Consider the following 19180-nt stretch of genomic DNA (forward strand, 5'->3'; position numbering starts at 1 on the left):
CTTGCTGACATAGCAATGAGCTGCCCTTCAGCAAGGCCAAGCGTGTGTGGTGACGGCGTGCGCGTGCATGCAGTGCTCTTCTCGCGGGAGCGGTTCCCGGTGACGCTGCAGCCGAACGAGGCCTCCGAGCGACTGGGGCTGCGTGGCGACTACCAGCTGGTGATCCTGGGCCACAGCGTTGGCTTGCTGCGGCCGGGCGCGCCAGAGCCATTCCTCGTGTGGCCCGTAACCTGCATCCGCCAGTACAGGCACGAGCTGTTGCTGCAACCTGGACAGGGACCGCAGCACGCAGCGTCGTGCGCCAAGGCCGCCGCTGCCCGAGGGGCCACCACATTAGTGACCATCGAAGTCGGCCGGTGAGCGCATGCATCTTTCGTTTATCGGAGAGGCTTAAGATTCACATCCACTGCCGCTCATCAAACTACTAGTCTACTGTCCTGTGGCAGAGCCGGTTGGAAAGTGCAGACGCCGCAACAATATAGCGTCAGGGTGGGTGCCTGGTCTATTCCGCGGCAAAAGAGAGAAGCCACGGTGTCCCCGCGTGGTATCCCTGAGTGACTCAACCCAATGCCGGTGACGCACCGTTGAGGGTTCACTCACTTTCAAGTTTGGCACTCGTTTTTCCACTGTCGCCAGCCAACGCGAGAAGAGACGAGGTTGTGCGTTTAAACACCTCGACGCATTTTCTTAAGAAACTGATGAAATTACGTCGGAACGAATACACGAAGCATCGCTAAGCGTTAGACGTAATGAGCTTTTTTCCTCTCTCCAGACATACTTCAGTAGTTAGATCTAAGTTCCTGCTTGACCTCGTTTTGGTGTCCTTCAAAAAAAAAAAAAATGAATCCGTGATCGATAGTAGGCTTGAACTTCAGTTTTCGAGCGCAGCAGCTCGAGGCTGTAACCATTATGCCATGATAGTTCGTAAAGTTTATGTATTGCCCAATTTGCACATTCACCCATTATCAACACGCCGTTTCAAAGAAGCACGTATGTATGCATAACATATCAGAGCTAGTGTAACTGTAACCAGTTTAAAATTCCCTGAGTGTTAATTGTTAGGGTGGTTATAAAGTTAACAACCGTTCCCGAGGGAAGTCTTGCGCTTTTTCTCCTTACTTAAAGGTTTTTATGCTTTCTAGGAAGTACAGTGAAGTGGACGTCACTGTACTTCCTAGAAAGCGTCATTGGTATTCAGGATGCTATCACTTCAACATTTCCTCTGTTTCAAGGGAAAAAGATTCTTTTATATGACGCCCAGTGATGATGCATCTAAATCAATGGCTTGTTTTCTGAATTTTATGCAAAACGTCACCCGTTGCGTGCCCTTGAGTACTAATAAGGCGTTCCCGCTAATTGTGGCCAACCATCTACTCATACATATCCGTGCAGGTCGTGCTTCTGGACCGCACTAATACCAAGCTATTCTAGAGTGCCAGAGGCTGCGATAGCCGTCGAGCGTTACGAAATCAAGTAGGACCCAACCATTATTTTTGTTAGCTAGATAACTTTCACTGGAGAGATATAGTGCGAGCTTTTTTTTACAAATGCCATTGTAAAATTTCCCAAAGGTGCACTCTTTCCCAACAATGAAAAAAAAAATCCTGGATTGTCTCAGGTTGGATACAGATTAAACAATGTGTTATCCACGGTACGGAAAAAAAAAATATGGGAGAAAAGAAGTCTCTCAAGAAGAGGAAAGAATCCACCAGGCTCTGACTTTATGGATCGCTTTAAATTAATTATTGCGAAAGTGGCTTATGAGCGTGCGACTCTTAGATAAAGTTTCACATAGTGTAATGTGATTTTCTGGATTTATTTGTTCTTGAATTGGCCCGGAATTGCCCTTGGAAGTTGCATCGGAAAGAATGAACGGTAGGGGGGGGGGGTGATTAAAGTTCAGATAAAGGAAAGTCTACATCTCGACAGCACACTTCGACTTTAGGCAGCTTGATCCATTTGGCGAAGCTCTTTCAGAAGGTTAGCGAACAGACGCATCCTGGGGCGGTATTACTGTATACTTAGACACGATTATTTAACTTTGTAAATATTTTGTGGTTCTTATAGGTATGTTTCCTTATTAATTGTAGATTTGTCGCTTGATATTAAAAAAAACACAGTTTAATAATTCTTGCCCCTTTTTTTTTGTAAGGGCGGTGGATTCCAATTCGCATCTGCTTCATCATGGTGACGCTCTCCATCCCATTACGCAGACCCAGGGAAAACCTGGTCGCCTTACTTTGTATACTTCCTGTACAAAAAAAAAAAAAAAACCGAAGTAGTTTTTGATGGATTTGATACAGAGTAAGCATGTTTTTAATGCCGCTCTGACGAATGTTGTGTGTACATTCTCCTTCAATTGAGACCTGCAACATTTTAAAGTTTTCGCTGGACTAAGTTGCGAGATTTCCAACTATTTTTATGTCCACTCCATGAGTAGTCAGTTAGCAGGAAACATCACACCTAAATAACTGACTGCGACCACCGCATTATGGTTGTTTCCATCTTTCTTTTTTTATAAGCAGCGGAGCTGCTTATGCAGACCGTTAGTCCGTGGCAGAGCGAACAGAAAGCTGTCATCATCATGAACCGACACGCGCTCTCTTCGTCCTCTTCTGCTTCGCTCCCAGAACACGTGCGCCGATTTGTCCGGCGTGGGATGCAATAACTGTAATGTGCGAGAAAACGAATACAGAGAGAGTGAAAGAGAGAGAGAGACAGAGAAAGCGAGAAATTCCTGGGGGAAAAATTTTCTTGGCGAGGCGGCATTCGAGCCCGCGTACCGGAAATCCGAATGCGAGCGTCGTAACCACACGGCTATCCAGGCACGCTACCAGAGTCTTGTATAATACAGTAAAGAAAGAGGCTGGGAAAGAAAAGTGATCGAAAGGAGGAGGAGAGAGAGTAAAACATAGCATAAAAAGAAAGAGAAAGAGACAAAGAAAGTGAAGAAAGACAGAAAGAAAGAAAGAAAGAGGATCAAAAAAAGAAATAAGCATAGTATAAAGCGAAAGAGAAAGAGAGAAATACAAAGAAAGGGAAGAAGAGAAGAAAGAGAAAGAAAGACGGAAATAGCGAGAAAGAGAAAGAAATTCATAGAGAGAAAGAAAGAAATAGAAATGAACAAAGACAAAAAGACAGAAAGAGATTCGGAAGATCCCACGACTCGTGGGAATTGCTTTCATGCGAAGCAGTCAGCGAGTAGTTGTCTGTGCTCCATTTTTTGGCTTTTAGCCAAACGTTACAGGGTGGATCGATGTGTTTTTGTAAGCGGAGTAGTTCTGTGCACATCGTGGCTTTACCAGGCACGTCGTTTAAAGGGTAACTTATGGTGTGACGTAACGTCAGTACTCACTTTAGAGCACAGACCACATTATTATCGAAACGAAGTGTACTTCTCGGTGCGATGATGGGAATATCATACGCAACTTTCTTTAGCGTATTCCTTGGGAGTCGAGCAACGCTTGAATATAGCTTGTTGAATCATAGCAATACAAATGTAATGCTTATTAGATTGCTTTAAAAGCGGAGCCAACACTGGAACCACTACTCACGTTAACCCGGCATGCCACTTGTATTATAGGAGTACATATGCAATGTTTATTGATTTGTTAGCACCGCAACCACAATTGACGTTGCACCGACATTATGCCTGCACAGGCTGTTTTTCCAAACCAGTTTACAGACCTGGCTTGGCTCTGTGGTAGAATACCTGATTGTCACGCAGAATGCCTGGGTTCGCTTCCTGCTGGGATCTAATTTTTAATCTTTGCAATCGTCGGGTCAACGCTGCCGATGTCAGTTTTTGTTAATGCTATCGCATTTAAATTACCAATGCTCGTTCTCGCCGTTCCTGGGTAGATATAAACTGTCAATCACCTGTGGCGCATACCCGTTCACCGCGGCCCGTGGTAAACGAGTATGTGCCGCACGCGTCTGGAGGAAAGGGTTTGACGACGTACGCGACAGGATTATCACGTTATTCATGTCATGACCAGACCGTCATATTGCTCATACCCTCTTACCCTCCCATGCCAATTTTGGTCTACACCATGCTAAGGAGGCGATCACGAGAGCACCCAGATGTAGGCGGCTGGATAGATAGATAGATAGAAACGCTTAAAGTGCCTTGGGTTCGCTAAGAAATGCTTCGCATTTAAAACAAAGAGAAACGAAGAAGGCCGCCCAGCTCCGCACTTCCTTCAGACTTGGCACCACCAGTGCGAAGCTTCCTTAATTTTTTAGTGAAACAAACATGTACAAACGTTTTGAGGTTGACGCATATTTATTTTCTTTTTGTTGACTAGTTGTAAATTATCTCTATACTATTCTGAAGGACTGTTGTATAGTGCATGATGTTTATGTCTAATTTTATTGCGCACAATGCAGTTGTCTACAAATACTTATGCATATAAAATATTAAAAATATTGCCATTTTTATATGTATTTAATGCATATACGTTAACCTGACCATGTCGCGTTATGTGTCACCTTATGTGTAAACTTATTGCCCGTCTCTCTGCCTGCACTGTGTATCACTTTTTAGGGATTTTATGTGTCTGGACTTTATGTGTAGTGTCATTTGTTAACATACCGGTATCCTTGTGACTGCGTTTTATGTGAACGCTGGGGTTATGAGTGTTATGTGCCTGGACTGTATTTCGCGCCGTTTTTAGTGTCAGTCCGTGAATGGTCGTCGTGCTTATGTGAACTGCTATGCATTGACTGACAAGCTGTCTCTAGTTGCGATTTTATGTCGATTTTTTTATGGCTGTGACTTTCAATAATCATATTATCTGTGAAAAGTAGTAGCCGGTGCTGTATAAAAGCGCCAAGATCTCCTAATCAACCTATAATAAAAATATTAATAATGTAAATAGGAAGATAAGATAGGTACCTGCACATTACCATGCGAAACACCCGGAGTAACATTTACGTTTTCTGACTTTTTGCCATTCGATGCGACGCAGTGCGTGCGCTGGGACAGGTAATTTTCAATAGATCTAAAAACGTTGTAGTCAAGATCGTAGCCAGAAATTTTTTTCAGGGTGGGGGGGGGGGGGGGGGGGGGGGGAAGGGTAGGAGTGCGTATATTTTAGTGCGTGTGTTTTAGTGCGTATATACACATGCGAAATGTGAAAACTAGTGGGGAGGGGGGGGGGGTTGAACTCCCCTATCCTCTCCTCTGGCTACGCCAGCGATTGTGATCTATATGCCTAGCCTTTTGAGTTTGCAAACGAGACTAGGCTGCTCAACCAATGTGTTCAACCAACGTTTATGTATGTTCGGGCGTGTGTTTGTATGTGTGTGTGTATATATACACATGCAAAAATGAAAAATTTCAGATAAAGGGAGGGGGGTTGCACCCCCCACCCCCGGCTAGGCCAATGAAAGATCGAGTGTGCATGGTCACGTCCCAGATGTGTAAGTTGCGCATCGGTTAGTGACACTTCGCACGCAGGACAGTACTCGCGTTGCTTTTGATCATGGCTCCATTCTCTCTCTCTGCCTCCCTATTTATTTATTTATTTATTTATTTATTTATTTATTTATTTATTTATTTATTTGTTTGTTTGTTTAACATACCCTCAGGGCCAAAGACATTAGAGAGGAGAATGGTTACATGAGAAACATTATATATATAACAAAAGATGAGCAAATACATAAAATTCTGATTATAATGTGTTAGCTAAGGCAATATTGAATAGTCGGTGACATGTGACGGTGGTCACATGCGGAAGGAAGGCGATTCCGTTCTTCTGATGCTTGTTACAAGAATTACTAAAAAAAAGTGTCAGTTTTGCAAAAAAAAATTCGTAGTTTTTGTGCGTGATCTGAGCAAGATGAAACGCACTGAGGTGACAACGTAAATTCGTTACGGAGCTGAGGATGATGAAATGTGGCGTGAAAGATGCGAAAACAAAGTACGTAACTTGCCACGAGATGCAAGAGATGATAAGTTATGACTCGATTTCATGGAAGAAATGCTTGCTGTTATGATGTAGTTGGAATGAATGAAACGCGTGGAGTTATCTTGAATTTAGTATTCTCATATTTTTGCTTTTGTTTCACATTCGGTTTACGAGCCCGGGCGGGAAGATCGCTGAAAGCATGTAGAGCTTGATCTAAACTGATGTAGAACGAAGAACGGACGCTCCACCGTTCGTGCACACTCGCGTTTTTTTAATCATTCTTGCTAAAATTTTAGTAAGCATTTTAAACTAACTGATTTCAATCACACATTGAATTTTTTTCAGGTAAAGGTAACCTGGTTTTGATGCTTGAGCTTAACCATGAAAAGCGAACACACGAACACCTTCGCCCCATTTCGGAGCTCGAAGCGGTTTTTCAAAGTAAAATTGGCAAAAGTGCGGCTAAAGAATCATCCACTCGACACTGCGGCTAGACCAGATAAAATGGCTGGCAGGACTAAACTTCGACTGAAGTGGTCACTGCAAGGTAGTGCAACTCTATTACGATTACTTACTCGACACTGTCTACTCGTTCACTCTCGGTGGTTGTTACATGCAACACTTCGTCGTAGAAATCACTTGGAGGCGTTATTGAGAAGTGTGTCCTTTGTGAAGGGAGCGGCATTGCGCTCTCTTAGGTGCAGTCAAGAAAGAGCTTAAAGCCAAGGAGCGTTCATGAATACAGAGATATAGGGATCGGTCTCGTTAATATTTTCCCTTCGTAAATGCTTATTTCCAAGTATCCAATGTGCTAAAGTGGTCGAAATTAGAGGTAGACGTCAGTGGTTGATGTCTCAGCAATACGTCAATTACCGATCACGTTGTTCTGTTCAACGATGCTAGAGATGGCTTGCAGTAAATGTTTGAGAGACGATCAGGCAGAAACCGAGGGTACCTTTCAAAAATAATTTTCAAAAGGCTAAGGTAAAGTTCATTAGCCTGGCAAGGAAACAGTGTTATACGATTAGCAGCCAGTCTCTCGTACCGGTGCAGATATATGTTTACCTGGGCCGAGTGCTCACATCAACACCAAGTTATAAGCGACAACTTATAAATGCAGAAGTGTCGAAGTCAGGGCCAGTTGGTTCACGTATACTTGAAGAAAAGCCAGCAGATTGACGGGGCATGAGAAAGAAGCATGTGTGTGTTCGCGTCTTTCTCATGTCCCGTGAATTGGCTGGCTTTTATTCAAGTAACCTATAAATATTCGTCCGAATAAAACTCCATAGTCACTGCACTTTAGCAGTATCATCCTGTGGAGCCGAAACTCGGAGGATGAAAGACAATGATACATGAGTAGGAGGATCATGCAGATTATCAAACAAAAGGTTCCACGATGCATTTTAGCACCACACACGTACTGGACCTGGTACTGTACGTTAAGTTGGGGCGGAAAATGATAAGTGTAACGTTAAGAGACAGGTAGAGAGCTGTGTGGATAAAAGAGCAAGCTAGTGCATCTTGTATTCCAGCTCAGAGTAGGAGCAAGTAGGTACGGACACGCCATGTAATCCGTAGAGTAGGTAACCGGTGGTCCATTACAGTAGCAGAGTGGATGCCGAGGGTGAAGAAACGCAGTCGTCGAAGGCAGAGGATTTGGTGGCGTGATGAGACCAGGAAGTTCTTAGGCATAGGAGGAAGTCCGCTGGCTCAAGACAGGGCCGGGTAATTGGAGATCGCTGGCAGTGGCTTTCGTCTCGGAAAGCACAGGAAGAAGAGTATGCCATATCAGACATTCATGAAGAAAGCAAACAGACAAACATCAAGTGTAGACGCGCACCTATGCGGCTGCCCTCCTGGCCGCGCAAAAACCCTGTGTCACCAACAAGCCGTGGCTAAGACGACCGTCGCCTCGCAAGCCGGGAAGCACGAAAGGTCCCATCACGCCTCTGTTCTTTTTCCTTTGCACTCTATCTCTTCATTACTAACTTGTGTGTTATGGATATTTTTCGCGGAGCCGCTCATGCAGATGTAGCGCGTGTTTTTCATTTCTTTTCTTGGTTTAAAAATTAATCTCATTCGTATAACATTTATCGCGAGATTATTCGTATTACTATTTTTGCTCCTATGCATGGTTTTAATGAAACACAATGTGTTCGGGTATAGCCCGTGCTCACTATTGCCATTTCTTACATTTAGCTAGCATGCGCGAGTGCTTTTCCCTTTTTCTTTAATTTTTCTTTTGATTATCACTGTGTGTCTCAACAATAGCACAACGCTAAGGCATGTTTATTTGGACCCCTTTTATAAGCAGGCCGCAGAAAACGACGCTATCATTTTAAGTAACCTTGTCGTCTTTCTTTTTTTTCGCTCCTTGCGTTCTCTCTGCTCTTATGTCGTTCTTCAAAGAAAATGTCGACTAAAGGCATACAGGCAGAGACAGCAGCAAACACCCGCATAAATTAATTTTCACCGCATGAGCGGTGCGCGTTTCCTCTTTAGTAAGCACTGTGATGTAAACAAAGCGGGCCAGATGGGAAGAAATGGCGAAGGAAAAAAAAAGGGCAGACGCGCTCGTCCGATCTATAAACTTCCTTGAATGAAGCAAACACGGCGCCCCCTCTCCTTCCGTTGCTCACATTTCTTACGTCCGGCGCCCGCATGTTTGTTTCTACACAGACGCACCCACACCGTCCGGGCGATCACGTCAGAGGCGGCGCCCGCAACCTTTTCGCGAGCGCGCGCGTGCGTGCGTGGGAACTACAGATACGCGATGGCCGAATGGAGGGAGAGGGACGGTGACCGTCTCCAGCGGATAAGGAGCCTCTGAAGCCAGCGTGACGGCCGCGAGAGCGTGCGCGTCAAAGATTCCCGGATCGGTGCCCGCGACCGACGCCACGCGCTTCATTATCAACGTGAGCGACGCGTCGGCCTGTGAGACGGCGAGCGAGAAAGGCGGATAAAAAAAAAGATATACAGAAAGACCAGCAAATAGAAAACGCCATCCGGCTGCCCCCGAAGAGATCCAACATCATGTTCCCGAGGCCTTTCCGCTAGGCCCCGGATTGGGAGGCGGGCGCTGTTTTCCTAAGGAAGGATGGGTCTGTAGGTTAGGTCCAACGAATGAGGCTGGAAAACCTCCGCTGACATATGGTAGCCACTTTCGCCTTCAGCTACACCAACAACAGCAGCACTAGCAGCAGCCGCAGCACTCTAGCAGCGCAAGAGTAATAGCAGTAACAAGGACAGGATAGACGGCGCTCGAGGAAATTAGGGATAGCATAGAGAGGTGAATCGATGCACGAAGGCTGCAGGTTAAAACTCAAAAGTGTAAAAACCAGCGCGAACACAAGGAAGGTTTGCGCTCTTTTTTGCACTTTTTGAGTAGTGTACCAAGTAGCCCGCCTTTCGCCGCTTGTTCAGGTTAAAAACGCGATATGTATATATATATATATATATATATATATATATATATATATATATATATATATATATATATATATATATATATATATATGACCCCTAGATTCGCAAATATTCTGGGCGCATGGCATGAAAATTTCGTTGCGTCATGATGAGGCGTATGCCACGACCTTCACCAGCCATGCTTATGCGCGAGAATTCGAAATTACCGCATTGGCGCAAACAATCATGTTTTTCGCAGTGCACAACAAATCGATGGGCCCAGCTAGTGAAAAGACGAAACACTTTGCAGTCGCATCGCTAGGGAATAATTTAAAAGGTAGATCCGTAAAATGCTTTACAAATTTTACAAAACACGCGGCCGAGTAAGTTGTAGGGGCACCTATCGCACAGTGGGGTCGGTGAACAACAACACTTGGGGAAATTGAGAAGGAGTACAACGCAGACATAAAAATGTATGTTTAGGCGGACTTCTTCACTTATTGATGGAAAAGAACCGAAGCATACACTGACAACAGCTTCTACGTCGTGCAGAAGAAAGTATACTCTGAAGTTTGTATCAAAGTTGATATGACAGCGGGGGCGCACAAGGCGAACAACTGGTATTTGTCAGAGTGGCCGTGGGCGACGCGTTGAATGGAGTGGTCCGGAGCATGGGGCAACTGTTCAACTATTAAGGAGTAGCGAACGCCGGGAGCAATTTAAAGATGAATAGAGCAGGTGGCGGCCGAAAGGAAAGGCGCCGTATTGGTGCCGTACATCATCTTCGTACACTTTTATCTGGAGGCTTCAAGTAAGCAGCCAATAATTCGTGATGGCACTCGCCCGTCGAAGACTGGTAAATGGTTTACCTTCCTGGCTTACGGCTTCCCGTAGTGTGTACCGTATTTACTCGAATCTAAGCCGACGCCCCCCCCCCCCCCCCCCCCCAACTTCCGCACATCGTTTTTTCGGAAAAAACATCGGCTTAGATTCGAATAAATACGGTATATATATATATATATATATATATATATATATATATATATATATATATATATATATATATATATATATATATCTTTAGCCAAGAATAAAAATACAATATTAGAGGCAGGCGACAGAAATCAGTTGCAAACAGCCACCTTGCGCACTACCAAGAATTGTTTGTTTTGTAATTAATTAATTTGTTGATTAGGATTATTTAACTAAATTGCTAAATACTGACTTTAGGCAAGAAATGCGACTTGCAAATTTCCAGAGCGTCTTCAGAAACCCCCATTGCATTATTTGCGATAAAGAAAGTCTCACGTATACCATTTTTCCGAGTTGCAAAGAAAGCCCGCGAAATACAAAAAGAACCACGTGACTAGCGCATTCGTGCGGCAGCGAACGTGCTGCTCTCAGCCGTGGTTTGAGCGAACGAAATTAGCTGCCGCCGCGACTCGCTGGCTCCGTTGCAGCGGTAGGCCGATAAGTTGGCGGTGGTTTTTTGGCCCGGGTCAGCCACCTGGCGCGCGTGACGGTGCAAGTTGTAGCGAGCGCAGGCCAAGAAACCACCGATAACACATCGGCCTATACCGCTGCAAAGGTGCCTGCGAGTCGCGGCGGCGGCTGATTTCGTTGGCTCAAACAACGGCTGAGAGCTGCACGTTCACTGCCGCGCGAATGAAAACCACGAAGCGTCCTTGTTGACATGGGACGACTTCTGAAGGGAGCTACTTGTTGCCTACCCGAACACGGACCGCAGAAAGAAGGCAGAGGCTGCTCTTCAGGGGAGGCACCAACGGAACAATGAGAGCGTGGCCATGTACATTGAAGACATGTCGCGGCTCTTCCGCCGAGCCGACCCAAACATGGCCGAGGAGAAGTTGCGGTACCTGATGCGCAGAGTGAAGGGGGAAATTTTTGCAAGCCTATTGTGTAATCCGCCGCGCACCGTGGCAGAGTTTAGATCAGAGGCAGCGATGATGGAGAAGGCACTGCAATAGCGTGCGCGACTGTACAACAGGGACGTGAGCGTCTCTTCAGCTAGAGCGGTGTCAGCAACCCTCACCAGCAACATCGACGTCCTGCGGGAAGTGGTGAGGGCTGTCGTAAGGGAGGAGCTGCAGAAAATGCAACTGACCCAAGGTCCTCCAGCGATGCCCTCACTTGCGGACGTTGTGCGTGAAGAAGTGCGGCAAGCAATTCTTCGACCGCAGCCTCAGGTACTGCACTGCGCACAACCGGAACCTCAACCTCAGTTGTCGTACGCACAAGTTGTACGACAGGACCTCGGACGCACGAACTTTGTCCAAGCTGCCGTTATGCCCTCGACATTTCCTCGCAATACGCCACCACCCATGCCGGAAGCAAGACCCCGTAAGAGCGATATATGGCGTACTGCAGACCGGCGGCCACTATGCTACCACTGTGGAGAGGCAGGTCACCTTTATCGGGCTTGCCAGTATCGTCGAGTGGGACTACGTGGCTTCCCAGTTAATGCACCATGTCCTCGGAACGGTGAGCGCCCTTACGAAATCGAATAGTTTTTATTTTCGCGCCATACGATTCAGGACACCCGCCTACGTGAACCAAAGTCGGCAGCATCGATGCGCTATCTGTCGCCGAGTCCTCGTCCGTCATCAACTTTCCCGAGGCGTCGTTCCTCCAGCCCACGACGGGAAAACTAGAGCCAGCGACCTGTGGAGGCAAGGCCGCTCATACTCGGAGAACTCAAGACCCTCCACCGTTAACCCGACCGGACAACGGCAATGGCGCAACGACAGACAAGTGCAGTAATGGCGACGTTACCTCCGAACTGCTAGTCACCATAGACGACCTCGAGGCTATCACTGAACGTATGTCACTGAACGTATGTCACGAGGTAACCATGGGGACCCTCTCGGCAGTAATCACTGAACGTATGTAACGAGGTAAACATGGTGACCCTCTCAGCAGAAATCACTGCAAGTATGTCACGAGGTAAACATGGTGACCCTCTCGGCAGAAATCACTGAACGTATGTCACGAAGTAACCATGGTGACCCTCTCGGCAGTAATCACTGAACGTATGCCACGAGGTAAACATTGTGACCCTCTCGGCAGAAATCACTGAACGTATGTCACGAAGTAACCATGGTGACCCTATCGGCAGTAATCACTGAACGTATGCCACGAGGTAAACATGGGGACCCTCTCGGCAGAAATCACTGAACGTATGTCACGAGGTAAACATGGTGACCCTCTCGGCAGAAATCACTGAACGTATGTCACGAGGTAAACATAGTGACCCTCTCGGCAGAAATCACTGCAAGTATGTCACGAGGTAAACATGGTGAACCTCTCGGCAGAAATCCCGAACGTATGTCGTGCACTCGAAAGCACGTGACCATTGTACGATACCTCAGAGGGTGCGTCCCTGTTTGCTGCCGCTAACAACGCGAACGCAACCAACCAGTCTGGCCTTGCGATGGCGCTTTTCGAATGGGGCATAATGTCATGAAATGTCTTAGGAAAGCTGCTTAGCGCACATCTTGATCGGCCATTGCGGAAGCCCTTTTGAGCCAGCTCCACCTAGATTTTCTTTTTCTTGTTTTTTCGGATGAGCGATAATGCGGCACCGCACATGGATCCCTCCCCTGTGGTTCCCGCCGTTCGGAAGCAAAAGGAGCACGCTTTCAATTTTTGAAAGTGTGCCGAGAAGAAGGGCGGGCTGGTTCAATGGCGCGTTCACAACTCGCTCCTTTTCGTTCCCCCCGCATGAAAGCGGATATCGTGTGCGACAACCTCGATTGTTGATGGTTGTTGTGTTGTGTTCCCCGTCGGCATCGGGATCGTGAAGACATCTGCGTCTCTACATGCACGCACTTCCATAAAACCGTGCAGCGTTGCGGAAGCTGTAACTGCAACTAATCGTAAGCCGAAATCGAAAAGCTTTTAGCGTCGTTCATCTGTTAGGCGTGTGGGCTGTCGTAAAGATTTATGTTGTGCTAGGCAGGCAGTTGTAGGTGTGGCCAAGCTTGCAAGGTCCAGTTACCACCCAGCTGTATAGCTAGGACTGTTAACTTCTCTCATCTGTCGACATCGTCTCCTTTTGTTTATATCTACCCCTGATCAGTTGGCGTTACTGACGCCTTCTGCAACACTGCACGCTTCTAGCAAGACAAAGTATCGCTTCCCTTGTTTCCGTCTGTCGCTCTCGCGTCGCTGCGTTCACTTCTCGCCCAACTCATCTGTCGTTACTTTATTCTTGCTCCTTTCCCTCTCCCCCCCCTCTCTCCCTAACACACACTCACACTTTACCACCAAGTTCAGTGGCATGACGCCCAGTTGTGTTTTCTTTTCTAATAAATTCTTATTTACATGTCTTTCTCTATAGATATGCTCTCGTTTTGCACCGAGGAGACATTACATTTTCGTTATGGTTTCGTTTCTGGCCGATGTGGCATTCAAGAGAACCCTCGCACCAAAGAAGACGATAAAGCCGTTAACAGAGCAAAACAGCTGCGTGAGGAAGGTTGGCTGTCGTTTTTTTTTTTATCTCGAAAAACTTTGCAGAAACCAGTATCCGACACCACTTTCAATTCCCAGATTTTGCCACATTCGCCCCAGAATGCGTTCTCCCTACGCCTTCACCATGTTGTCTGCTGCATATGGTTTCTTTCGTTATTTTTGATCTTCTACAACTTTTCTTATTTCTGTCCTCTGCCGGGCAATAGATATCTCTGTAAAGGCTAAACGAGTAGAATTGACAAGAATAAAATGTAGCAAGACAAAGCAGGGCTGCGCGCATATATATATATATATATATATATATATATATATATATATATATATATATATATATATATATATATATATATATATATATATATATATATATATATATATATAAACGCCGCCATGCTGGGCTGCGCGCGGGAGTACAAAGGCTGACGTCACAGCTTCGACAGTGCATTTTCGGGGCGGGGGGGGGGGGGGTAGCGCAGCCCAGAGAGGACTATGGCGACGCCCAGGGAGCCGTCTGTGAAAAGGTCTACAGGACCAATGTAACATGGTATAAGCGGAAAGATGCGATAACAAGAAGGTTCATGCTACGGACATCTCCCTGTTAATCTTTAACACAGTGGGTAGTTACTGCATCTGACATCGCTGCACAGGTATGGTCGTATGCATTGTAACACGTAACTTGCACGTGCCACGTGATCGATGTACAGCAAAATCTGCTTCCGATAATCGAACCCCATGCGTAATGTTCGGAAGAGGGAATATGTAGCCGGAAAGCCTTCGTGGAGTCCTTCGTAGAAACAGAAGTTGGGAGCTTGGAAAGTAGCTAAACCTGTTCGTTCGTTTGATTCACACTCAAGAGTGAAACCGTTAGTTTTAAATGCGAAGCATTTCTTAGCGAACTTCTGCGACTTTGAGCGTATCTATCTATCTATCTATCTATCTATCTATCTATCTATCTATCTATCTATCTATCTATCTATCTATCTATCTATCTATCTATCTATCTATCTATCTATCTATCTATCTATCTATCTATCTATCTAGCCGCCTACGACTTTGTGCTCTCCTGGCCGTTTCGTTAATCGGATGTATACCAAAATTGGTGTGTCATAACATGGCCTTATCACGAACATAAATGACAGGTCATATCATGAAAATCATGACTCGCATGTCATGAACAGCATGATTTACATTCCACGGCCTTTGGGCTCTTGCGGCCGTTCCGTTAGTTTCATATATACCAAAATTGGTACGGCGTGACAAGAGTTCATGACGAACATAATGACAGGTCCTAATATGCAAATCATGACGCGCATGTCATGTGCAGCATGATTTACATGACATGGTCTCGGGGCGCTCGCGGCCGTTTAAATGAAGGGATACATACGAAAACTGCTATGATGAGACATTTCTGTATGACGAACATAACTGACACGTGGTAACATAAAAATCATGATATGTATGTCATGTATGACATGATTTACATGCCACGCTCATGGCGCACTCGCGGCCGTTTCGCTAGATTGATCTACACCAAAATTGGTATTGTGCGATGTGACTTTATGAAGAACATGAATAACAGGTGGTAGCACGAGAACCATGATATCCATGACATGTATGTCATGATTTACACGCCACGCTCATGGTGCATTCGCGTCCGTTTCGCTTGCGTGATATACATCAAAATTGGTGTTACGCTACACGACTGTATGACGAACGTAAGTGAGACGTGGTATCATGAAAATCATGACATGCAAGTCATGTACGACCTGATATACATGCCACGCTCATGATGCGCTAGCGGCAGTTTCAGTACATTGATATACACCAAAATTGGTATTGCGCGATGTGATTGTATGAAGAACATGAATGACAGTTGGTAAGATGAAAGCCATGACATGCATGTCATGTATGTCATGATTTAATTGCCACGTTCATGATGCATTCGCGGCCGCTTCGCTAGCTCGATGTACACCAAAATTGCTATTGCGCGAAGCGACTGTACGACGACGGTAAATGAGACGTGGTAACATAAAAGTCATGACATTCATGACATGCACGACATGATTTACATGTCATGCTCATTATTAATGAGAACTAACAGACAATAATGCCAAGGAAAGTATAGGGGATGTTTTTAGTAATAAATGTAAGGTAATTGTGAAGAAAGAAAAGTGGACGAAAAGATAGCTTGCCGCGGGCAGGGACCGAACCTGCGACCTTCGAATAACGCGTCCGATGCTCTACCAACTGAGCTACCGCGGCGGCCATCCCCCCGTCCGCTTTATAGGGTATATGTGTGCATTTAAACGTGGGAGCGTCAGTCAGCGCCGCCAGTAGCCATGACGGCGAGTGTGGAACACTCTTTTTCTGCCTTGTTGGCGTCACGTAGCACGTGAGCTTATTACGAGCTGGCAGCTGACCAATAATCCCTCGCATACTACCTGAAAGCATCAAGTCTGCCAGAACGAGACCCTCGCTAAGAATAGCTTGCTAAGATAGCTTGCCCGCGGCAAGCTATCTTTTCGTCCACTTTTCTTTCTTCACAATTACCTTACATTTATTACTAAAAACATCCCCTATACTTTCCTTGGCATTATTGTCTGTTAGTTCTCATTAATATTGTGTATAACAAAGAAAACGAGCCCTTGAAATTAACACTTCTTTCCTTCATTCTTAGCGAGGGTCTCGTTCTGGCAGACTTGATGCTTTCAGGTAGTATGCGAGGGATTATTGGTCAGCTGCCAGCTCGTAATAAGCTCACGTGCTACGTGACGCCAACAAGGCAGAAAAAGAGTGTTCCACACTCGCCGTCATGGCTACTGGCGGCGCTGACTGACGCTCCCACGTTTAAATGCACACATATACCTTATAAAGTGGACGGGGGGATGGCCGCCGCGGTAGCTCAGTTGGTAGAGCATCGGACGCGTTATTCAAAGGTAGCAGGTTCGGTCCCTGCCCGCGGCAAGCTATCTTTTCGTCCACTTTTCTTTCTTCACAGTTACCTTACATTTATTACTAAAAACATCCCCTATACTTTCCTTGGCATTATTGTCTGTTAGTTCTCATTAATATTGTGTATAACAAAGAAAACGAGCCCTTGAAATTAACACTTCTTTCCTTCATTCTTAGCGAGGGTCTCGTTCTGGCAGACTTGATGCTTTCAGGTAGTATGCGAGGGATTATTGGTCAGCTGCCAGCTCGTAATAAGCTCACGTGCTACGTGACGCCAACAAGGCAGAAAAAGAGTGTTCCACACTCGCCGTCATGGCTACTGGCGGCGCTGACTGACGCTCCCACGTTTAAATGCACACATATACCCTATAATGTGGACGGGAGGATGGCCGCCGCGGTAGCTCAGTTGGTAGAGCATCGGACGCGTTATTCGAAGGTCGCAGGTTCGGTCCCTGCCCGCGGCAAGCTATCTTTTCGTCCACCTTTCTTTCTTCACAATTACCTTACATTTATTACTAAAAACATCCCCTATACTTTCCTTGGCATTATTGTCTGTTAGTTCTCATTAATATTGTGTATAACAAAGAAAACGAGCCCTTGAAATTAACACTTCTTTCCTTCATGTCATGCTCATGACGCACTCGTGCCGTTTCGCTTGCTTGACACACCAAAATTGGTATTGCGCGACGCGACTGCATGACGAACGTAAATGAGAGGTGGTAACATGGAAATCATGACATGCAGGTTATGTATGTCATGATTTACATGGCGCGCTCATTGTGCATTCCCGGCCGTTTCGCTAGCTTGGTATACACCAAAATTGGTATTGCGCGACGCCACTGTATGACGAACGTAAATGAAAGGTGGTAACATGATAATTGTGACATGCATGAAATGTACATCATGATTTACATGCCGCGCTCATTGTGCATTCCCGGCCGTTTCGCTAGCTTGGTATACACCAAAATTGGTATTGCGCGACGCCACTGTATGACGAACGTAAATGAAAGGTGGTAACATGATAATCATGACATGCATGAAATGTACGACATGATTTACATGCCATGCTCATGGCGCACTCGTGGCCGTTTCGCTAGATTGATATGCACCAAAATTGGTATTGCGCGATGTGACTGTATGAAGAACATGAATAACAGGTGGTAACATGAAAACTATGACATGCATGCCATGTATGTCATGACTTACATGCCACGCTCATGGTGCATTCGCGGCCGTTTCGATAGCTTGATATACACCAAAACTTGTATTGCGCGATGTGACTGTATGATGAATATTAGTGAAAGGTGGTGACATGAAAAACCCTAATATTCATGTCATGTATGACATGATTTACATGCTCTACTCATGGTGCACTCGCGGCCATTTCGCTCCTTTGATATACACCAAAATTGGTATTGCGTGATGTGACTGTATGACGAACATAAATTAGAGGTCTTAACATGCGAATCATGTTATGCATGTCATGTACGGTATGATTTACATGCCACTCTCATGGTGCGCTTCCGGCCGTTTTGTTAACGTGATATATACCAAAATTGGTATGGCATGACACGAGTGCGTGATGAACATAAACGACAGGTCATGCATTTATATACCAGAATATGCGTTTCATTGGCATGGTGTACACTAGATTGTGCATGCATGCGTGCATGGCAAACATGCGATATATGGTGCACTAGATGCCATGGCATGAATGAGTTCATTTGGCTCAAAGACAAACAAGGCGATGTATGCAGCTCTTTGCTGGCTGCTTCGCATTACATCGATTCCCACAGTGCGTGGGATCTGCCGAATTTTTTTCTTCTTCGAAACCTGTTATTTCTTTTGCGTGCCTGCTCCATACAGACTGACCGTTAGTCACGGGCCGCATCGGGCTCCAATATTCCGATATAGGATGTATCTCAAGGTGCGTACAAAGCAGAAAGTGAATAAAAGAAAATGAGAGGGGAGAACAAGGGCTACGAAACCTGTGATCGAGGAAACAATCACGTGCTTTAAAGCAGCGCTAACCAACGAGTCAGCCTGCAATGCCAACGCAATTGAACGATGTTTTATTACTCACAACAAAATACAAACGCTAAAATAGGCCCTTGCTCATTGCTCAGCTTGGCCACCACCGTCAAGGTGGTTAATTTTTCTCCATGCAGCAACCATTCTTTGTACGCACTTCTGCGTGGTTCGCTCTTGCGTACAGGTTTTAATGCAGCCGTTGAGATCATTCTCGCGCTAGACGTACGTTTACATGCGCACGTTTAATGAGCAATTTGCATTTCTCTGTGCTATGGAAATGAGTCTGGCATAAAAAGGTCCGAAGTGGTGCCATCGTCTGTTCCTGCAAGCATACTACTTCAGATGAAAGACGAAGTGGTCGTTCTTTTACAGCGAAAGCTGTTACG

At 45.7% G+C, this 19180-nt stretch overlaps 1 protein-coding gene across 1 annotated transcript in view; it reads left to right on the plus strand.

Moving 5' to 3' along the window:
- Positions 1-19180, plus strand: part of LOC119401531 (uncharacterized) — a 308161-nt gene that overhangs the window by 263864 nt on the left and 25117 nt on the right. Inside the window, exon 4 of the mRNA XM_037668423.2 lies at positions 74-356. Coding sequence (XP_037524351.1) covers positions 74-356 — 283 coding nt within the window. The remainder of the gene's footprint in view (positions 1-73; positions 357-19180) is intronic.

The sequence above is a fragment of the Rhipicephalus sanguineus genome, chromosome 1, assembly GCF_013339695.2.
Source record: "Rhipicephalus sanguineus isolate Rsan-2018 chromosome 1, BIME_Rsan_1.4, whole genome shotgun sequence".
Taxonomy (NCBI): Eukaryota; Metazoa; Arthropoda; class Arachnida; order Ixodida; family Ixodidae; genus Rhipicephalus; species Rhipicephalus sanguineus.